Here is a 15,743-nt window from a genome sequence, read left to right as displayed (position 1 = left end):
ATGGAGAGTGATGAACAAACAAAAATAGATTACTCCATTTATGGAGTAAATTTTATTATGAAGTGAGATATGAAATTGAGTTGGAGCATTTCTTACTATATATTCATTTTTACTTCATTTAAGAGGAAAAAATGGAGTATGGATGGAGATGCCTTCATACGAACCTAGAGTTATATTGGAGTTTGTGTATGGACTATTTGAGTTTTTAAAAAGGGAAGGGAATATATGTTTTAAACCAAATGTAGGTTTTTCATTAAGCAAAATAAAATTTGCTTGGAGAGAAAATTTGTCATTAAGAAATGGGAATTTTGCTTAAAAGGAAATGAATTAACAAGCATATTTGTAGATCTTTCTTCGTGAAAGGTGCGCCACAAAATCTACTGAATCTAAAAATAGTTTGCGGAGAGTATTGTATTGAATTAACACTATAAAAGTATTCTTAGAAGAAAAAAGATTTTATAACTTGTATAGTAAGAGAAACACAAAATGATAAAGAATGAGAGTTTCTTAGATAAGATTAACGAGTAAAATCTTTTCAGTTATATTTAATGATTATAAATAATTTTTATGATACAAATATATATAGAAAATGATTTATTATAAGTTATTTCATGTAAATTATGCACAGTTGATTTACCTTTTAATTATTTGTTTGTCTTGGTCTTCATCATAGATATAACTTGATCTGCTTGGTGGTGTGAGGTCCAACAGAGCAGATGGTTGTAGGGATACGAGTACTTGGTTTCAGTGTCTCTTCTCTAACCTCCATTGCTATAGTTGGATATCTATGTTTCTATTATTCTTACATTTTTTTGCAGTGCTTTTGAGGTGAGAGATATTAGTTTCTCTCGATACTAGGGTGGAACTTTATTCTTGAAAGAGATTATGCTCCGTTTTGGATATGATTATGGTTATATTGTCCCTTTTGTGTGGTCAGTGTTTTTGTTGTGTTGGTTTTGGTTAGGGACGTGAATCATCAATCCCGACTTTCTACCAGATTTGTAATTTGTAGTTTAAACTTGTTCAACGATAGCTTAACTGGAGCTAACTTGGGACAAAATTGATTAAGCCAAATAAAAAAAAAGACGTATCTAAACTATGGTAATTATAGTCATGATTTTGTTGAAGATATTAAAAGTTTGTCTGCTATTATTGGAATAGGAACACCTAATTCACCTTACTTTCAAAACAAGACTATTTTGGTTTTGTTAATATGTCATCAATCATATTTATCTTTTCTATTTTTTAGTGTGGAAAAACCATTAATTTTTCATTATATGTCATATTCTTTATGTAATATGTTCCATATCAATTTCAATAAAACAGTGTTAAATAAAACCCGAAAAAATAATCAGCTGTAAAGATGTTTGACTCATTTAGACATTTTGTGAAACCAAAATACAATTACTGCTTCTTTAGTTACAATTGTAGAATCTTTCTACAAGGTATTTTTTTATGTTGGTTGTCCTACCTAGTTTATTTTTCTAGTGTACATCTTATTTGAATAATGAAATAGCTTTTGATGTTAAAATAAAAAATTGAATGATATAACTCGATATGTGTTAGGTGGTGGGTGTACATAACAAATTTATCTTTAAGCAAACTCCTAAGCAATGAAGACATTAGTCAAAAAAAAGTCGGAAGCCATGAATTAACTCAGCGCTAATTTTTCTGAGAAATATAAGAGCCCTAAATATAATAGCTAAAAATGGGTTTGAAGTCATAATACAAAAACACATTTCTTCGTTTTGCAGCAAACAAATTAATCATTGAAGTAATTTATTTGTGACCTTCTGATTTTACACTTACTTCCAAAGCAATTAAGAAGAAAATGAAATCTCTGAATTTAAAGTAAAATAGATCGGAAAAAAAAAGAAAGTTTGGAAGAAAGAAGAAGACTAGAGAAGTTCACTAGTCCATTCGTCAGATCTACTCTCTTCTCACAAATCTGTTGGATTTGATTCTTCCTCATCGGATTCTTCTCCGCTGAGAACCCCATGAAGGAGTCAGATCTGACCACCGAACCCATCGCCCAGAACCTAATCAAGCTAATCAGCAATGTCTGCTTCTCCGTCTTCGTCTTCACCGTCCTCATCTTCACCGTAATCGCCGTCACCTACCAACCGCCAGATCCATGGCTCGAATCAGCTCCTGCGCTTACCAAACTCCTCACGGCCAACGAAAACGCAACTTTCAAAATCGACGGCTCGATGCTCAACACCGGCGAAGACATCGCCTCCTCTCCGATTTCACCTCCGGCGAACTCCACGAGACCCGTTACGGAGGCGACGATCGAGCTATCGGAGGAGAAGATCGGGAACATGACGGTGAACTCTTCCTCTGTGGACTGCGACGATCTGAAAGTCGTGAACTGCTCAGATCCGAGAGTGCTCGTCGCTGTTCAGAGGTTTAATCTGAGAATTTTCAAATCGATTGTCTTCTTAGAGTATGAAACTCCCGTCAACGGTTCGAAGCCCGACGAGTGCGATGTTTCTTGGAGATTTAGGAACAAAAAGGAGAAGTCTTGGAGGAGATACAGAGATTTCAGGAGGTTTAAGTTTGCCTTCGGTGAGAATTGTACTTACAAAGTGTTTCACACTAGTGGTTGGCACTCTGGTGTTAATGCTCGTAGGTTTAGGATCAAGCCAAGAGGAGGAGGAGGAGGAGGCGGTGGTCCTAAGGCTACCCGTGGAGTTGGCCGTGATCCGGAGATCAATGATACGATACCGACTCTTGGCTCCCAGACGAATTTCAGGAGAGGGAAGTATCTGTATTACTCAAGAGGGGGTGATTATTGCAAGGGTATGAATCAGTATATGTGGAGTTTCTTGTGTGGGTTAGGAGAAGCTATGTACTTGAACAGGACTTTTGTTATGGATTTGAGTTTGTGTTTGTCTTCGAGTTATAGCTCAAAGGGGGTTGATGAGGAAGGTAAGGACTTTCGGTACTACTTTGATTTTGAGCATCTTAAAGAATCTGCTTCTATTGTTGAGGAAGGTGAGTTCGTAAGGGATTGGAAGAAATGGAACCGGTCGCATAAGCGGAAAGTTCCGGTTAGGAAAGTTAAGACGCATAAAGTGTCGCCGTTGCAGCTAAGTAAAGATAAGAGCACGATTATATGGAGGCAGTTTGATGCACCTGAGCCTGAGAACTATTGGTATAGAGTGTGTGAAGGGCAAGCTTCAAAGTATGTAGAGAGACCGTGGCAGACGCTGTGGAAATCAAAGAGGCTAATGAACATTGTCTCTGAGATTAGTGGGAAGATGGATTGGGACTTTGATGCGGTTCATGTTGTTAGAGGCGAGAAAGCCAAGGACAAGAAGCTATGGCCACATTTGGATGAAGATACATGGCCTGATGCGATTTTGAATAAGCTGAGAGGCTTGGTTCAACCATGGAGGAACTTGTACGTCGCGACTAATGAACCGTTTTATAATTACTTTGATAAGTTGAGATCTCAGTACAAGGTTCACTTGCTTGATGATTATAGCTACTTGTGGGGGAATAACAGTGAGTGGTACAATGAGACGAGTCTATTGAACAATGGGAAACCAGTAGAGTTTGATGGGTACATGAGAGTGGCTGTTGATACAGAGGTGTTTATTAGGGGGAAGACACGTGTTGAGACGTTCAATAACCTTACCATGGATTGCAAAGATGGGATCAATACATGCTGAAGTTGAACAAGATCAGGTTGTGATATGTTTCTATGCCATTTCATTTTTATATTTCTTTTGTTTTTTTGTATCCAAACCAGTTATATGCTTTTGTTGTTGTTGCCTTGTGTTCTTCTAGCAATTGATGTTATTGGTGGGGGCGAGTGTATGTAACGTTTACATTTGGTTATACAAATTTCTTAAATCTGCAACTTCAGCGACAATTTCTTGAAATTTTGATACAAATGTCTAGCTTCTGAAAGCAGCATATAAAAAGTTACGGGAAGACGACATTTGTGAACAGTATGTATCATTCTTTCCGTTTTCGTTTCTAACAGAGTTGTGATGTGATGGCGACTTTGAGATCCGTATATATATTTTTAATAGAATGATAAAGTATTCTATTAAAGTTTTTTTTTTCTACAACAAATGATAAAGTATTATATATCTATTTTTGATCGGTATACTCTTAGGTAACTAAATCTTAAAAGCGTACCTTAAAAGCTTAGATCAGATAAATAAATAATTTGTTTTGTTATTTTAGAATTAGATAATTTTTAGACTGAACTGATAAATATATACTTGACATAAATTTATATTTTAAGTCTCCACTTATATTTTATAACAGCTTGATATATTAGATTTGAACACTAACTTGTGAATAGAGTTTGCCGATGCCTTTCTTCAAAATTTTAATTTTTATATATGTATTTGGAGTGGAACAAATTTTTACAGATGTTCATCTTTTTTAATTGACACTTATGTAATTCACCAAGTTCACAAAAGAAGTTAAAAAAATCATATTAGTGAAACATAAACTAGAACGAAAACACAATTTATAAAGGTAGAAAATGAAATCACCTATGGAGATACAATAGTAAACAAATCAAAAGCAGAAAACTTAATCAATTTTAGTCATTTTACAATCGATATTGCATATCTGGTTTTTGTAATTTATATCAGCTGCAAAACTTAGTTTCTTTTAAGCATATAAAATCTTAAAAGTAATTAAAATGAGTTGTAGTACGTTAACTTTTCAACAACAATTATACATCTAAGAGATCAACAATTGTATTTGTTATTTTACAATCGATAAAAATTATAGTGTTACAAAATGTTAAACTATTTATTGAACAAAAATTAGTATAAAAAATCCATCCCGCCTATCATCCAGTAGTAGAGTATTCTATAACTTTTATATTTTAACTTTTAACTTTTAACATTTCACATGAACCCAAGTACTGTTCTTCTATAATCGGTCACGTGTTATTACATATCCCTAACTTTTATATGATTTTATTTATAAAATAGTCGAATATCCATTTCGTTGTTTACTAGCTTCACATAGGCACCCTTCTTTTTGTTTGTTTGACTTTAAACTCCGACGATCGTTTGAGCCTTTCCCTCTGCTTCGATTCCCAGTACTATTTCAGAGGTTAGTTCTTAAACTTCGATTTTTTTTCTTCCGTGCTCCAGTTTTTGTGATTTAATGGTTATTTTCCTTCGAAATTGAATTATGTACTTTCCGTGTAGACAAAGATCTTCCTGACCAGACATTTACGATCCTGGTAGGTGAGATTAAGATCTACATTTTTTTTTCCGACCACTTATTTGTCTTAGCTCAACTTGGGTACTTAGGTTTTAGATTCGTAGTCACTGTTGTGTGTTCATCAGCTTGATTACTATTTCAGTTATTAATTCTTTCTTCAATGTTAAGTTCGTGTAGACAAAGATCTTACCGGCCCAACATTTACGATTGTGGTCGGTCAGATTAATATGAACATTTCGTATTTCCTGACCGCTAATTTTTCTTAGCTCACCCACTTAGGTTTTAGATTCTTAATTATTGCTGTTTATTGTGATCTTCAAAAACTTTGGACTAATGAAAAAAAGAACGTTTTTGTAGGGAATAAAGAAGTAAATATCAGAAGTTATGAACTCTAATCAAGTCTCTAATGGGTTTGTGAAACCTGTTCCTACTGAAGAAGAGAAGGGAAAGGTAAACCTTGTAACTTGGTCGTTGTTTTTAGCTAATTTAGAGAAATATTACAAATCAGATCTGTGAGTCTTTCTTCTTTTGTTATAATTTGATTTCAGATTGAGGAATTGAGAAAGCTGTTAGGGCCATTGCCGGAGAAACTCTCCGGTTTTTGTTCGGATGATGCAGTTTTGAGGTATCTAAGAGCTCGCAATTGGCACGTCAAGAAAGCTGCCAAGATGCTTAAAGAAACCTTGAAATGGAGAGTTCAATACAAACCTGAGGAAATCTGTTGGGTACATATTTTGAATTATGACTAAAACATTCTTGTTGGATACACATAACTAATGCGCTAAATTTTACAGGAGGAGATAGCTGATGAAGCAGAGACAGGGAAGATATATAGATCTAGTTGTGTGGACAAACACGGACGACCTGTTCTTATCATGAGACCGAGTGTTGAGGTTTGTTTAAATAAATTAATGCAAAGTTTGTGCTTGGTCTAAGTTAGTTCCCATTATGTTGAGTTGTTCAGAATTCGAAGTCGGTGAAAGGCCAGATTAGATACCTTGTGTACTGTATGGAGAACGCAATCCAGAATTTGCCACCAGGGGAGGAACAAATGGTGTGGATGATAGATTTCAACGGCTATAGCTTGGCGAATGTATCGTTAAAAACTACCAGAGAAACCGCTCATGTATTACAAGAACACTACCCGGAGAGATTATCTTTGGCCATTCTTTATAATCCTCCCAAGTTCTTTGAACCCTTCTGGAAGGTAAAACCTATAACCTACGTGATTACTTAAAAAGTTATATGTTGATTTTTTTGAACCGGGGTCTGAAGTTGACCTGGATCACCGGTTTTTAGCCAGTTTTACCGGGTTTTTTTTTGGAAATTCGGGTTTAAAACCAAAGTAGACTCGGCTTCTACAATGAGTCATGGTTGTACTGGTTCGACCTGCCGTTCCGGTCCAATTTTCAAAACACTGACTTAAACTAAAGTTATGTTGGTCTAATATGTAATGGTTATAGGTGGCAAGACCTTTCTTAGAGCCGAAGACACGGAACAAAGTCAAGTTTGTTTACTCGGACGACCCAAACACCAAGCAGATCATGGAGGAGAACTTCGACATGGACAAAATGGAGTCAGCGTTTGGTGGAAACGATGACTCGGGTTTCGACATACACAAGCATTCAGAGAGGATGAAAGAAGACGACAAGAAAAGATTGGCTGCGCTGAAGGATATTGCCTCCCCTTCTCTAGACTCACTCAGCTTCTTATCGGTCTCTGATGGTGCCACCTCTGACAGTGCTCATCTCGCCTCTGAAGATGTGTCCGAGGACGAGCATCAGCCTCATGGTATGAGTGAGAAGTAGTATGCAATGATTGTAACGTCGCATGAATTTATCTAATGAGACTTTCTTCTCAGACATTGTATGTTTTTTCATCTTGTTCTCCGCAATGAGATTCATTATATATATTTTTAATTTTTTCGGAAGTAATAAAACCATACAATGCACGAAACACAAGCTGCAATTATAATTTTAATCCCACATGTCGCGGGAACACTGATAAAAACATACTGATTGAGCATTTTAGTCTTCAGTTTCTTGATATTGCTTCATGATCTCTGCACAGCCTGGTGATGCTGCATCCCTTAGGAACCCCAAGTTGTTAGCGAAACGTTCATCTGAAGCAATGCCGTTGAAACGAGTGAGGGTCACACGGGCACGGTCATGACCAGGTGAGACATTGGAGCAGCGTAACTGAGAGCTACTAACCAACATGGTATCACAGAACTGATCCTCATGGTCTTCGCTAACCAAGATCTTGTACGATCCTGTTGAGTCGGTTCTCGCCTCGTGCCTGTAGGTTAACTCCATTGTTCTCCTGTCTTTGCACTCCAATCTAACCACCGCACCTAAGGATCAATAGATCGAAGGTTCAGATCAGAATCGACATCTAAAGATCAAAGATCATACGTACCAGGGATGAAAGTAGATGCCGAAGTTTCAAAACCAGCGAGGCAAGTATCGCAATAGACACGGCCTCTGACGACGAAAGGGTTCTTGTTCGGACGAGCAGACATGGCTAGAGCCGGTAAAAAGCAGAGAGCAACCAGAAGAATTGCTTTCGACATCGCAGTGTCTGGAAAACTTTCACAAGGATGAGTTTCTTTTCTTACGGAAGATCTGAGATTTGAAAGCAGAGAGTAATGAGCGTGAATGGTGAAGTGGGCACTTGTGTTGTGTCTCGATAAAACAGAATGATTGAGGCGTGTGAAGTGGTGTTCTCTCCTACGCGCTGAACTAGAGAAACCGTTGTTGACTGCGGTTACAAGTATCAGGCTATTGCTGAGCTGGCGTAATCTTATTGGCTGGAGTGTAGCTTCTTCATACGTCTTACCGTAGAGGACCACTGCTGTGTACACTACAGGTTTTTTCTTTTTGTCGGCGTATTAGTAAAGATGATAATTGGCATAATTACCTCTTTTGCTTTTTCTCCAACTCCATAATTACTTACGGAATTAGTGGCAATCGAGGATTAGACTCATATGCCGCAACTCTCAAAATCAGTCCTCAAATATATGACGTGTCTAACAAAATTTACAGTGGAACCTTTAGTCCAGTGTATATGCGTCCAAAATGTTGTTTATGGATCACAATCCATTAAAAACAAATTCACTGGCTAATATATATTTATCCAATTAAAAATATTGAATACTTTTTAAGAAAATCTGAAAGAAAGACACATACGAAAAGAAAGACACAAATATATACATACTGCAAAATTTCAAACTGGAAATATTTTTTAAACTAAATTTGACAAATATCGAATGAAGATATAAATCAAGATAATGCTAAAAAATCTCTTTTTTTTTTTGAAGAACATATTTGTATTATAATTGAACTGTATAAGGTCAATACAAGAAGTCAATTAACTAGAAAGATTTCAGCTCATTTGAGCATTTATAAATTTCAGTTTGGGTTCGGTTCGGATCTTTTTAGGTTCGATTTGGATACGAATAACCCATTTAAACTATTTTTAAAATTTAAAAATCATATATACTTTAGATTTAAAGATAAAATAATATATTATATATAAAATTGAATAATAAATGCAAAATACTTAAAATTAACATATAAATTGGTTTAGCTTGAATATTTAGATAGTGAATTAACAGATATTTCGAGTATTTTTAGTGTTCTGAGTGTTGTTTAGCTATTTTATACATTTACCTTTGAACAACTTCAAAATATCTTACATATTTAGATATTTTTATTTATTAAATTTAAAAACAATTAATACATTTAAGTATGTAGACCTATTTCATATAGATTTGAATACCCAAAATACTTAGGTCGGATTCAGTTCCGGTTCGCTAGTTACTTAAATTTCGAACTCGTTCGGATATTTAACCAAGTTCGATTAAGATTCAGTTCTACTTTTTCGGATCGGATATGGTTTGGTTCTTCGGATTCGGGTTTTTTATTCAGCCCTATAGATCAAATTTAATATTGCAAAATTTTACTTTTAAATATGGCACATTTTTTTCTAAATCAAAGAAATTATTAGTTAAACCCAAAAAGCATATATGGGTCAAAATTAGATTCCAGTTACAGTTTGCAAAACCCAAATAAAGAAATAAGTAAGAAAAACTTGATCAAAGTGAAAATCTAGATCATATGAGAAAAACATCAATCATAATGCCTGGGGAAAATATCATATACGCATTCCCTAGTTCCCAACCACATCAGAATTGGACCCTTCACGGTGCTGTCCTGCTGAATACTTTTCAGCTTCATCCTCAATTTCTTGCCTGTTTGTACTCTTTGCTTCACCTACCTTGCCCTTGTCAACGTTGTTGGTTTCATTCCCCGTAGCCTCGTCCCTCACCATATCCTGCATACAAACATCTTCAGCAGCCAAATAGGTTTCCCTTGCCTCCTCACTAGGAGAGGCACCAGAGCTATGAGTTTTACTCTCCCTTACAGACTCATTCTCTACAACCTTCCCATTACCATTTTCACCAACAACCATATTGCCCCTTTCGAGACACTCTAACCTTCTCATAAAATCACCAAACCCCCTCTCCATCAACAACAACCTCTCCTTTACAGTTAAGTTCTCTTCCTCTAGTTGAGCAATATGCTTATTCTGATCATCAACTCCGTTTTCCAAGTCATTGTTATACTCAAACCTAGCACCATCATTCGGACATACCATCTCAACTAGGTTCAAGTCCTTGTCTAGTCTCGTCTCAACCTCTGCATGCTCCTCCACATCACTCTTACACGACCCTCCTTCATCTTCATCAAACGGTTCTAATTCATGAATACCATCAGATCTCAGCCTAACCAACCCCTCCATTGATCCATACACATCAACTCCCCATTCCTCCTCCACCATATTGCCCAAAACCTCTACCGATGGAGAGAACATCGGAGAAGGCAACACCGACGGTGTTACAAGGGGTGGAGACACTGAATCAGCAATGCCACCCGATTTCTTCGCCCGGATAATAAAAGAGCTTGTGTTCCGTGGAGCATAAGGAACATATCTTTTACCATATTTGTTCTTTAGGTCTAACTTCCTGTTTTTAGACTGAAGCTTATTCAAAGCCCGAGGCTTGTAACAACCTGAACATGAACCATGTCGCCGCTTCTGATCGTTGTACTGTCTGTTGTTACCACCTCGAACCATAGGAATACAATTCCAGTTATGACCATAGTTACTATGGTTTACCGAATTAGGGTTAAGGCTAAAGTTTAGGAGATTCACCATTAGAGGCTGAGATTGAGATTGAGCCATGTTTATCACTTGTTGTTGCTTGTTCATAGCCATACTCCAATGATTCAAGCTTTGACTCATAATCTGAGACTTAATCATCAGCGACGGTGGAGGAAGTAGTGTATTCATCATCTTAGACACAACAAAACAGACGCAAACACTTAACCGAGATTGCCTTATTGAAAACAAAGGCTAAATTTCGAAAATACTTGGAAGCAAATCAAATCAGTAGACAAGTATATTTCATAAGAATTATCTCAGTTTATTTAATTGGGTTGTCGAATTTTCTTTGTAAGCATCAAAAGTTTTGAATAAATATAGCTAGAGATAACTTTTTTGTCTGAAACGCCGTAAAATATGAAGAGGTTTCGATTCTTAAATAGAGGTGAAGGAAGTCGAATGAACGGCCAAGATGAATGCAGCAAGTTAAAGTCGGTTACGGTTTTGCCATCATACATGTCGGTTGGTGTTGGGGTTTGCACTTTGGACCATCAGCTTATTCGTCGGTTACAAATTTATTTGACCTATTTTTTTGATGGGCTTCAAAACTCGTGACAGATTCAAGATTAAACTTTTTGTCTTTTGTTTTCTAAATTGAAAGGGCTTTTAGTAATTAAACCTCTAGACTAAAGATAAATTATAAAAAAAACTTTCAACTAAAAATCTTATGAAATAAACCCTCAACTTTAACTCCGTTAAATTATGTTATACTCCTTTTAAAAACTTTTGACGGAGGGTGACATACAATAACGGTTTATAAGGTGATGGTTTATAATGTTGAAAACTTAGTTGAGAGGTGTTTTTACAATTCAAAAATAGTCGAGAAGTTTTATCACTAAAAGTCATTAGATGTTTTAAAATCTTTATTATCATATATACATTGTTTTAGATTGACATATAAACTTTTAAAACTAATTTATAAATTTTAATACATTGTCAATTACATATGATTAATACGGTTTCACAATGATTTTATAATTTTTTACAATTTCTGCCAGTTAGTAGGATAAAATAATCTAATTATTAAAGTAATATAATAAAGTAAGAATAATATATTAAATATATTATTTTATTGATCACGAAAACAAAAAAAAATATAACGTGTTGGTTCAGAAATCAAGAAAAATAAAAATAATTATGCATTATTTTTGAAGGATAGGGGGAACGTATGAGCTAGAGGATGGATCATGGAAATAGAAAAAAAGTGTATACTACTCTAAATTGAAAGATATCATGGATGAATTATCCTCAACAGTACTTAAGAATTAATATAACTTAGAAACTTTAAATTGTTTGATATTTGACAATGATGATATGAAACACAAATTTTCTTATATCACTACTGCCAAATATCAAATAATTTAATATTTTGAAGTTATATCAAATTGTAAGTAGTGTTGAAAATTATTAATTTAGGATGTATAAATTAATTTTATAATAAATAAATGTATTAAATTTTATAAATTAGGTTTAAAAGCTTATAAATCAAGCTAAAAAATGTGTAAATGATGATAAATATTTTAAAATATTTATGACTTTTAGTGATAAAATCCTTTAACTATTTCTGAATCGTAAAAGAACATCTCAACGAAGTTTTCTACATTATTTTAAACGGAGGGTAACACATGTTAACAGAACTAAAGTTGATCATTTATTTTACAATATTTTTAGTTAATTATTTTTTTACGATTTCTAATTACTAAAAGCCCAAATTGAAATAGTCCATACTGACAAAACCAAAGCTCATATCACAAGCAATACAAAAACAAAAGAATTTTCTGGTAATTAATTGAAGATGTGGAACTAGGGAGAGAGGAGCGTCACTGTAGAACGCAGGTTCTGATGGCTGCGAGAGAGTGAATCTAGTTTTTCCCTAAGCAGAAACTGGATCTCTGCAATGATAGATGCTGCAAGTCTACTAGAAGCATTATGGAGGCGTCGATTCCTCTATTTCCAAGTTGGATACATTCTCGCCTGTAGCCATAATTCAGTAATCAGCTTCAGATTCTTGTCGCTGCTGTGACCATTGATCCAAACTAACACATCATCAAAGGAAGGTGGAGGCAGTAGGCTGGCCTTTAAACAGAAGAAAGACCAAATTTCCGAAAAGAATGAGCAGTTGAAGAAGAGATGATCCCTATCTTCGGGTGCATTGCTGCATAGGAGACATTCATGAGGCGCTTGCAGACCCCAAGAACGTAACCGGTCGCAAGTTGGGAGCATGTTTCACACTATAATCCAGGAGAGAAAGGAGTGTTTTGTAATGGAGCCTGAGGACCAAACTACACTTTGCCAATGTACTCGCTGAAGAGGGTCATTTAGTTGAGACCAAATTTCAGAAGCTGAGAAAGTGTTCCTTGGATCTTTGGAGCTGCATCTCCAATTTTCCACAAATACAAGTCATCAGCCTCAGAAGATAAAATAGATGTTGAGAAGGGGAGGCAAGTACGCACCAACTGGATGATTACGGCTTTTGCTTTGATCCAGCCACCATCCCTTAGTTGTTAGGGCATCCAAACCGATGAGCTAAAAGGCAGACCTGTAACTCTAGGTCCCTGGTCACTAGTAATGTTGAGGAGGGTTTTACATCTGGTGGAATTTGGTGGATTTTAAAAGATTTTGATGGAGGATTTGGTACTATTTCAAAACAAAACAAAACAAAAAACTCAATATGCTGAGTAGAGACCCTTTAGACAATACAATGAAGACTCAAGGCATTTCTCATGTGTGGTCAGTGGCGGGGAACTATAATATCTGAAATATTAAATAAGATTATGTTTTTTTTCTCCACATATTTTTTTATAATCTAAATAAATTTATTTATTATTAATATCTCTATAAATTATTAAGATTTTCTAGAAATGTTATATAATTAATTGATTAGTATTTTCTAGAAATCTTGTATACTTAATTTATTAATTTATATAATCAAATAAGTCATATTAAATAATTAATGAAATGATCAATACTATGATTTTGGTATAGTAAATTTTTTGTGACTCTATTTTAATAGAATAAATATTTTATTGGAATTCGTAACAAAAATCGTAACAAAAAGAGATATTTTTGGACCATTTAGAACTTTAGTAACATTTTTTATCATTAGATAAAAACAAGAATTTAAATTAACAGAATAGATTCTTAAATTTAAGACTGAAAGCTAATTTGAAAACCAAAACAAGTTTTTTTTTTTTTTTTTTTTGACAGCAAAACCAAAACAAGTTAGAACCTAGTAAACTTATAAATCGATATTTGTAGCCTTTATTAAAATTTACACTTAATATAATTGACATCCAAAATATGCTTCAATATCTATTTAAAATTTTAAGATAAAATAAAGTTTTATAAGTATATAATAAAATTTCAATTATAAAAACTTTAAATTATTTTTATGTGTAAGTCCTTTACAAAATTATTAACATATGCAAGTCCTTTACAAAATTATTTGTCCAAAAAGATCAGCACAACGAACAGAACGGGGAAACAATATCAAATCCTATCGAAATAATAACAAACGAGATTTCAAAATAAAATAAAATAATAAACGACTCACCTATTCAACAATGATTTTTAACCTCCCAAAATATAAGGAACAGGAACCGGATTCAAATCCTAAAAACAAGAAAAACAAACTCATAAATTCCTATCCTTTTATTTTCCGAGTTTACTTTCTATATATAAACCTCATCTTCTCTTATCATAAAACAAATCTAACAACAGAAATAATAGTGATAAGCACTTTCAAAGAAACAGTATATCAATAATGAAGCAATATCTATGTCTTTCTATCTTGGTACTACTATCACCATTATTTGCACCCATCCACGCCCGCAACAAATCACATTCCGCAATGTCTCCCTCACCGGTAGCAACTCCGGCGCCAGGACCGTCAAATTCTGATTGCTCGAGCGTAATATATGGCATGATGGATTGTCTATCGTACATAACCCCCGGATCAAATGATACCATTCCCACGAAAGTGTGTTGTGGGGGAATACTATCTGTTTTACAATATAATCCTAAGTGTGTTTGCGTCGGCTTAGCGAGTAGCAAAGATATGGGGATTGAAATTAATAGCACTAGAGCTCATTCCATGCCCACGACTTGCAAGCTCCCCATTGCTGCTCCCCATTGTGGTGAGTTTTTGTGTGTCTCATTCCTAGTTTTTTGCGTATTGTTTTCATTGTTATGAAGTTAATTTTTTCTTGCTGGTGTAGCTATACCGGGCGCGTCAGCACCGGGTGCATCTACTCCTGGTATGTCTCCGAGTACTCATTAAGTATTTTTCATTTTTCGTTTTTTCATTTTTTTTCTTAGATAATTAAATTATTGTATTTTATACGTAAGATTGAACCTTTTTCTGTGTTTTTTCTTCTTTTTTTTTTAATCTTTCATCCAGGTTGATTAAAAATCTATTAGTTACATTTTTATTTTAGTAAATTTATAAGATTTTCTGGTAAATCAAATATATTTCATGTTTCATTGAGGGTCACTAGAGTTATAACTGTCAAGTATTCGTATTGCATTTGCAATAACTAAAACGTAAACTACATTTTTGATATGTTATAATAAATGATATGTTTTCTTCTATTATACTCGTAATCAAAACTGAATTTCGGGAAGAAAGGAAAACAAAACTGAAATGAAAGATAATTTACATATTAGCTAGAACGTTATGTGCGTATTGTTCGTTAGTTTAGTAGTTAGATTTTTCCAGCAAATGCAATTAATCTATTCAGATTCCATGAGATTTTATATACCACAGTTTTCATTTTTTCACTTATATTGCATTTGCATCAATCAGTTTAGGCTTACATTTATAACTATATTGATTTATTTATTTTTTTGTGAAAAATGTAAGTTCCCTTCTCAGATTTTTGTTTTGTGTAGATCATATTATATGCTAAGAAGTATAATATATTATTAATAATATGGATGCAGTTTCACCATCAGCTGGAACACCTATGACTTCACCATCTTCAGACGAGTCACCAACATCGCCATCTTCAGACGAGTCACCGACATCTTCACCATCTTTGGCTGAGTCGCCTGGAATGACGGCACCGTCTCCCTCAAGTTCTGGCACCAACCAGCTCTCAGTTTCAACTCTGACCCTCTTTGCCATTATCGTGTCTTCTATAACATACATTTTGGGTTTTTCTAATTAATTGTATTTTTCACATTTCATATATATTTTTACTGCGTTTGACATTTTATTGTTGTGATTTCATGACTGATGCTGTTTTAATTTGATGTTCTTGGTTAATCAAATTTTATATATGCTTGGATTTTGTGTCCTGCTTTCTCAAGAAATC

At 34.6% G+C, this 15,743-nt stretch overlaps 5 protein-coding genes across 9 annotated transcripts; 3 read left to right on the top strand and 2 right to left on the bottom strand.

The window, feature by feature from the left end:
- The first annotated feature begins 1,715 nt into the window (after positions 1-1,715).
- LOC106438462 lies at positions 1,716-3,873 on the top strand. Its single transcript, XM_013879625.3, has one exon. It carries the CDS (start codon positions 1,998-2,000, stop codon positions 3,675-3,677), a length of 1,680 nt encoding a protein of 559 aa, XP_013735079.2. The 5' UTR covers positions 1,716-1,997; the 3' UTR covers positions 3,678-3,873.
- A 1,081-nt stretch (positions 3,874-4,954) lies between these two features.
- Positions 4,955-7,126, top strand: LOC106438463 (phosphatidylinositol transfer protein 3). 5 transcript variants are annotated; one of them, XM_013879629.3, is made up of 7 exons: positions 4,967-5,091; positions 5,190-5,228; positions 5,563-5,655; positions 5,754-5,930; positions 6,000-6,098; positions 6,170-6,412; positions 6,669-7,126. In XM_013879629.3, exons 3-7 carry the CDS (start codon positions 5,590-5,592, stop codon positions 7,011-7,013), a joined length of 930 nt encoding a protein of 309 aa, XP_013735083.2. In that variant the 5' UTR covers positions 4,967-5,091; positions 5,190-5,228; positions 5,563-5,589; the 3' UTR covers positions 7,014-7,126. The 5 variants fall into 5 exon arrangements, with proteins under 5 accessions (XP_013735084.2, XP_013735083.2, XP_013735080.2 ...); XM_013879626.3 differs by having other exon boundaries at positions 4,971-5,091; positions 5,190-5,224; XM_013879627.3 differs by having other exon boundaries at positions 5,003-5,091; positions 5,190-5,238.
- On the bottom strand, positions 7,090-7,943 carry LOC106438465 (pollen-specific protein C13). The gene is made up of 2 exons (XM_013879632.2): positions 7,624-7,943; positions 7,090-7,558 (listed from the first exon to the last, which is right to left on the bottom strand). Exons 1-2 carry the CDS (start codon positions 7,775-7,777, stop codon positions 7,233-7,235), a joined length of 480 nt encoding a protein of 159 aa, XP_013735086.1. The 5' UTR covers positions 7,778-7,943; the 3' UTR covers positions 7,090-7,232.
- Positions 7,944-8,081: 138 nt separating this feature from the next.
- On the bottom strand, positions 8,082-11,072 carry LOC106441971. The gene has a single exon (XM_013883714.3). The coding sequence runs from the start codon at positions 10,558-10,560 to the stop codon at positions 9,376-9,378; it is 1,185 nt and encodes a 394-aa protein (XP_013739168.2). The 5' UTR covers positions 10,561-11,072; the 3' UTR covers positions 8,082-9,375.
- Positions 11,073-14,139: 3,067 nt separating this feature from the next.
- Positions 14,140-15,743, top strand: LOC106441970 (non-specific lipid transfer protein GPI-anchored 4-like). The gene is made up of 3 exons (XM_022717585.2): positions 14,140-14,564; positions 14,646-14,684; positions 15,370-15,743. The coding sequence occupies exons 1-3, from the start codon at positions 14,192-14,194 to the stop codon at positions 15,594-15,596; spliced, it is 639 nt and encodes a 212-aa protein (XP_022573306.2). The 5' UTR covers positions 14,140-14,191; the 3' UTR covers positions 15,597-15,743.

This window comes from Brassica napus, chromosome A3 (assembly GCF_020379485.1).
Source record: "Brassica napus cultivar Da-Ae chromosome A3, Da-Ae, whole genome shotgun sequence".
NCBI classification, from domain to species: Eukaryota; Viridiplantae; Streptophyta; class Magnoliopsida; order Brassicales; family Brassicaceae; genus Brassica; species Brassica napus.
Note: the sequence above shows the minus strand (reverse complement) of the source record. Positions and strands in the feature narration are given on the sequence as shown.

Bases quoted from the DNA above. Each gene is read 5' to 3' on its own strand.
- LOC106438462 (XM_013879625.3), top strand. From the start codon at position 1,998: ATGAAGGAGTCAGATCTGACCACCGAACCCATCGCCCAGAACCTAATC.
- LOC106438463 (XM_013879630.3), top strand. From the start codon at position 5,590: ATGAACTCTAATCAAGTCTCTAATGGGTTTGTGAAACCTGTTCCTACT. The intron at 5,931-5,999 runs GTACATATTTTG...TAAATTTTACAG, and splicing joins AACCTGAGGAAATCTGTTGG to GAGGAGATAGCTGATGAAGC. The intron at 6,099-6,169 runs GTTTGTTTAAAT...TGAGTTGTTCAG, and splicing joins TCATGAGACCGAGTGTTGAG to AATTCGAAGTCGGTGAAAGG.
- LOC106438465 (XM_013879632.2), bottom strand. From the start codon at position 7,777: ATGTCGAAAGCAATTCTTCTGGTTGCTCTCTGCTTTTTACCGGCTCTA. The intron at 7,559-7,623 runs GTACGTATGATC...ATTGATCCTTAG, and splicing joins GGCATCTACTTTCATCCCTG to GTGCGGTGGTTAGATTGGAG.
- LOC106441971 (XM_013883714.3), bottom strand. From the start codon at position 10,560: ATGATGAATACACTACTTCCTCCACCGTCGCTGATGATTAAGTCTCAG.
- LOC106441970 (XM_022717585.2), top strand. From the start codon at position 14,192: ATGAAGCAATATCTATGTCTTTCTATCTTGGTACTACTATCACCATTA. The intron at 14,565-14,645 runs GTGAGTTTTTGT...TTGCTGGTGTAG, and splicing joins CATTGCTGCTCCCCATTGTG to CTATACCGGGCGCGTCAGCA. The intron at 14,685-15,369 runs GTATGTCTCCGA...ATATGGATGCAG, and splicing joins ACCGGGTGCATCTACTCCTG to TTTCACCATCAGCTGGAACA.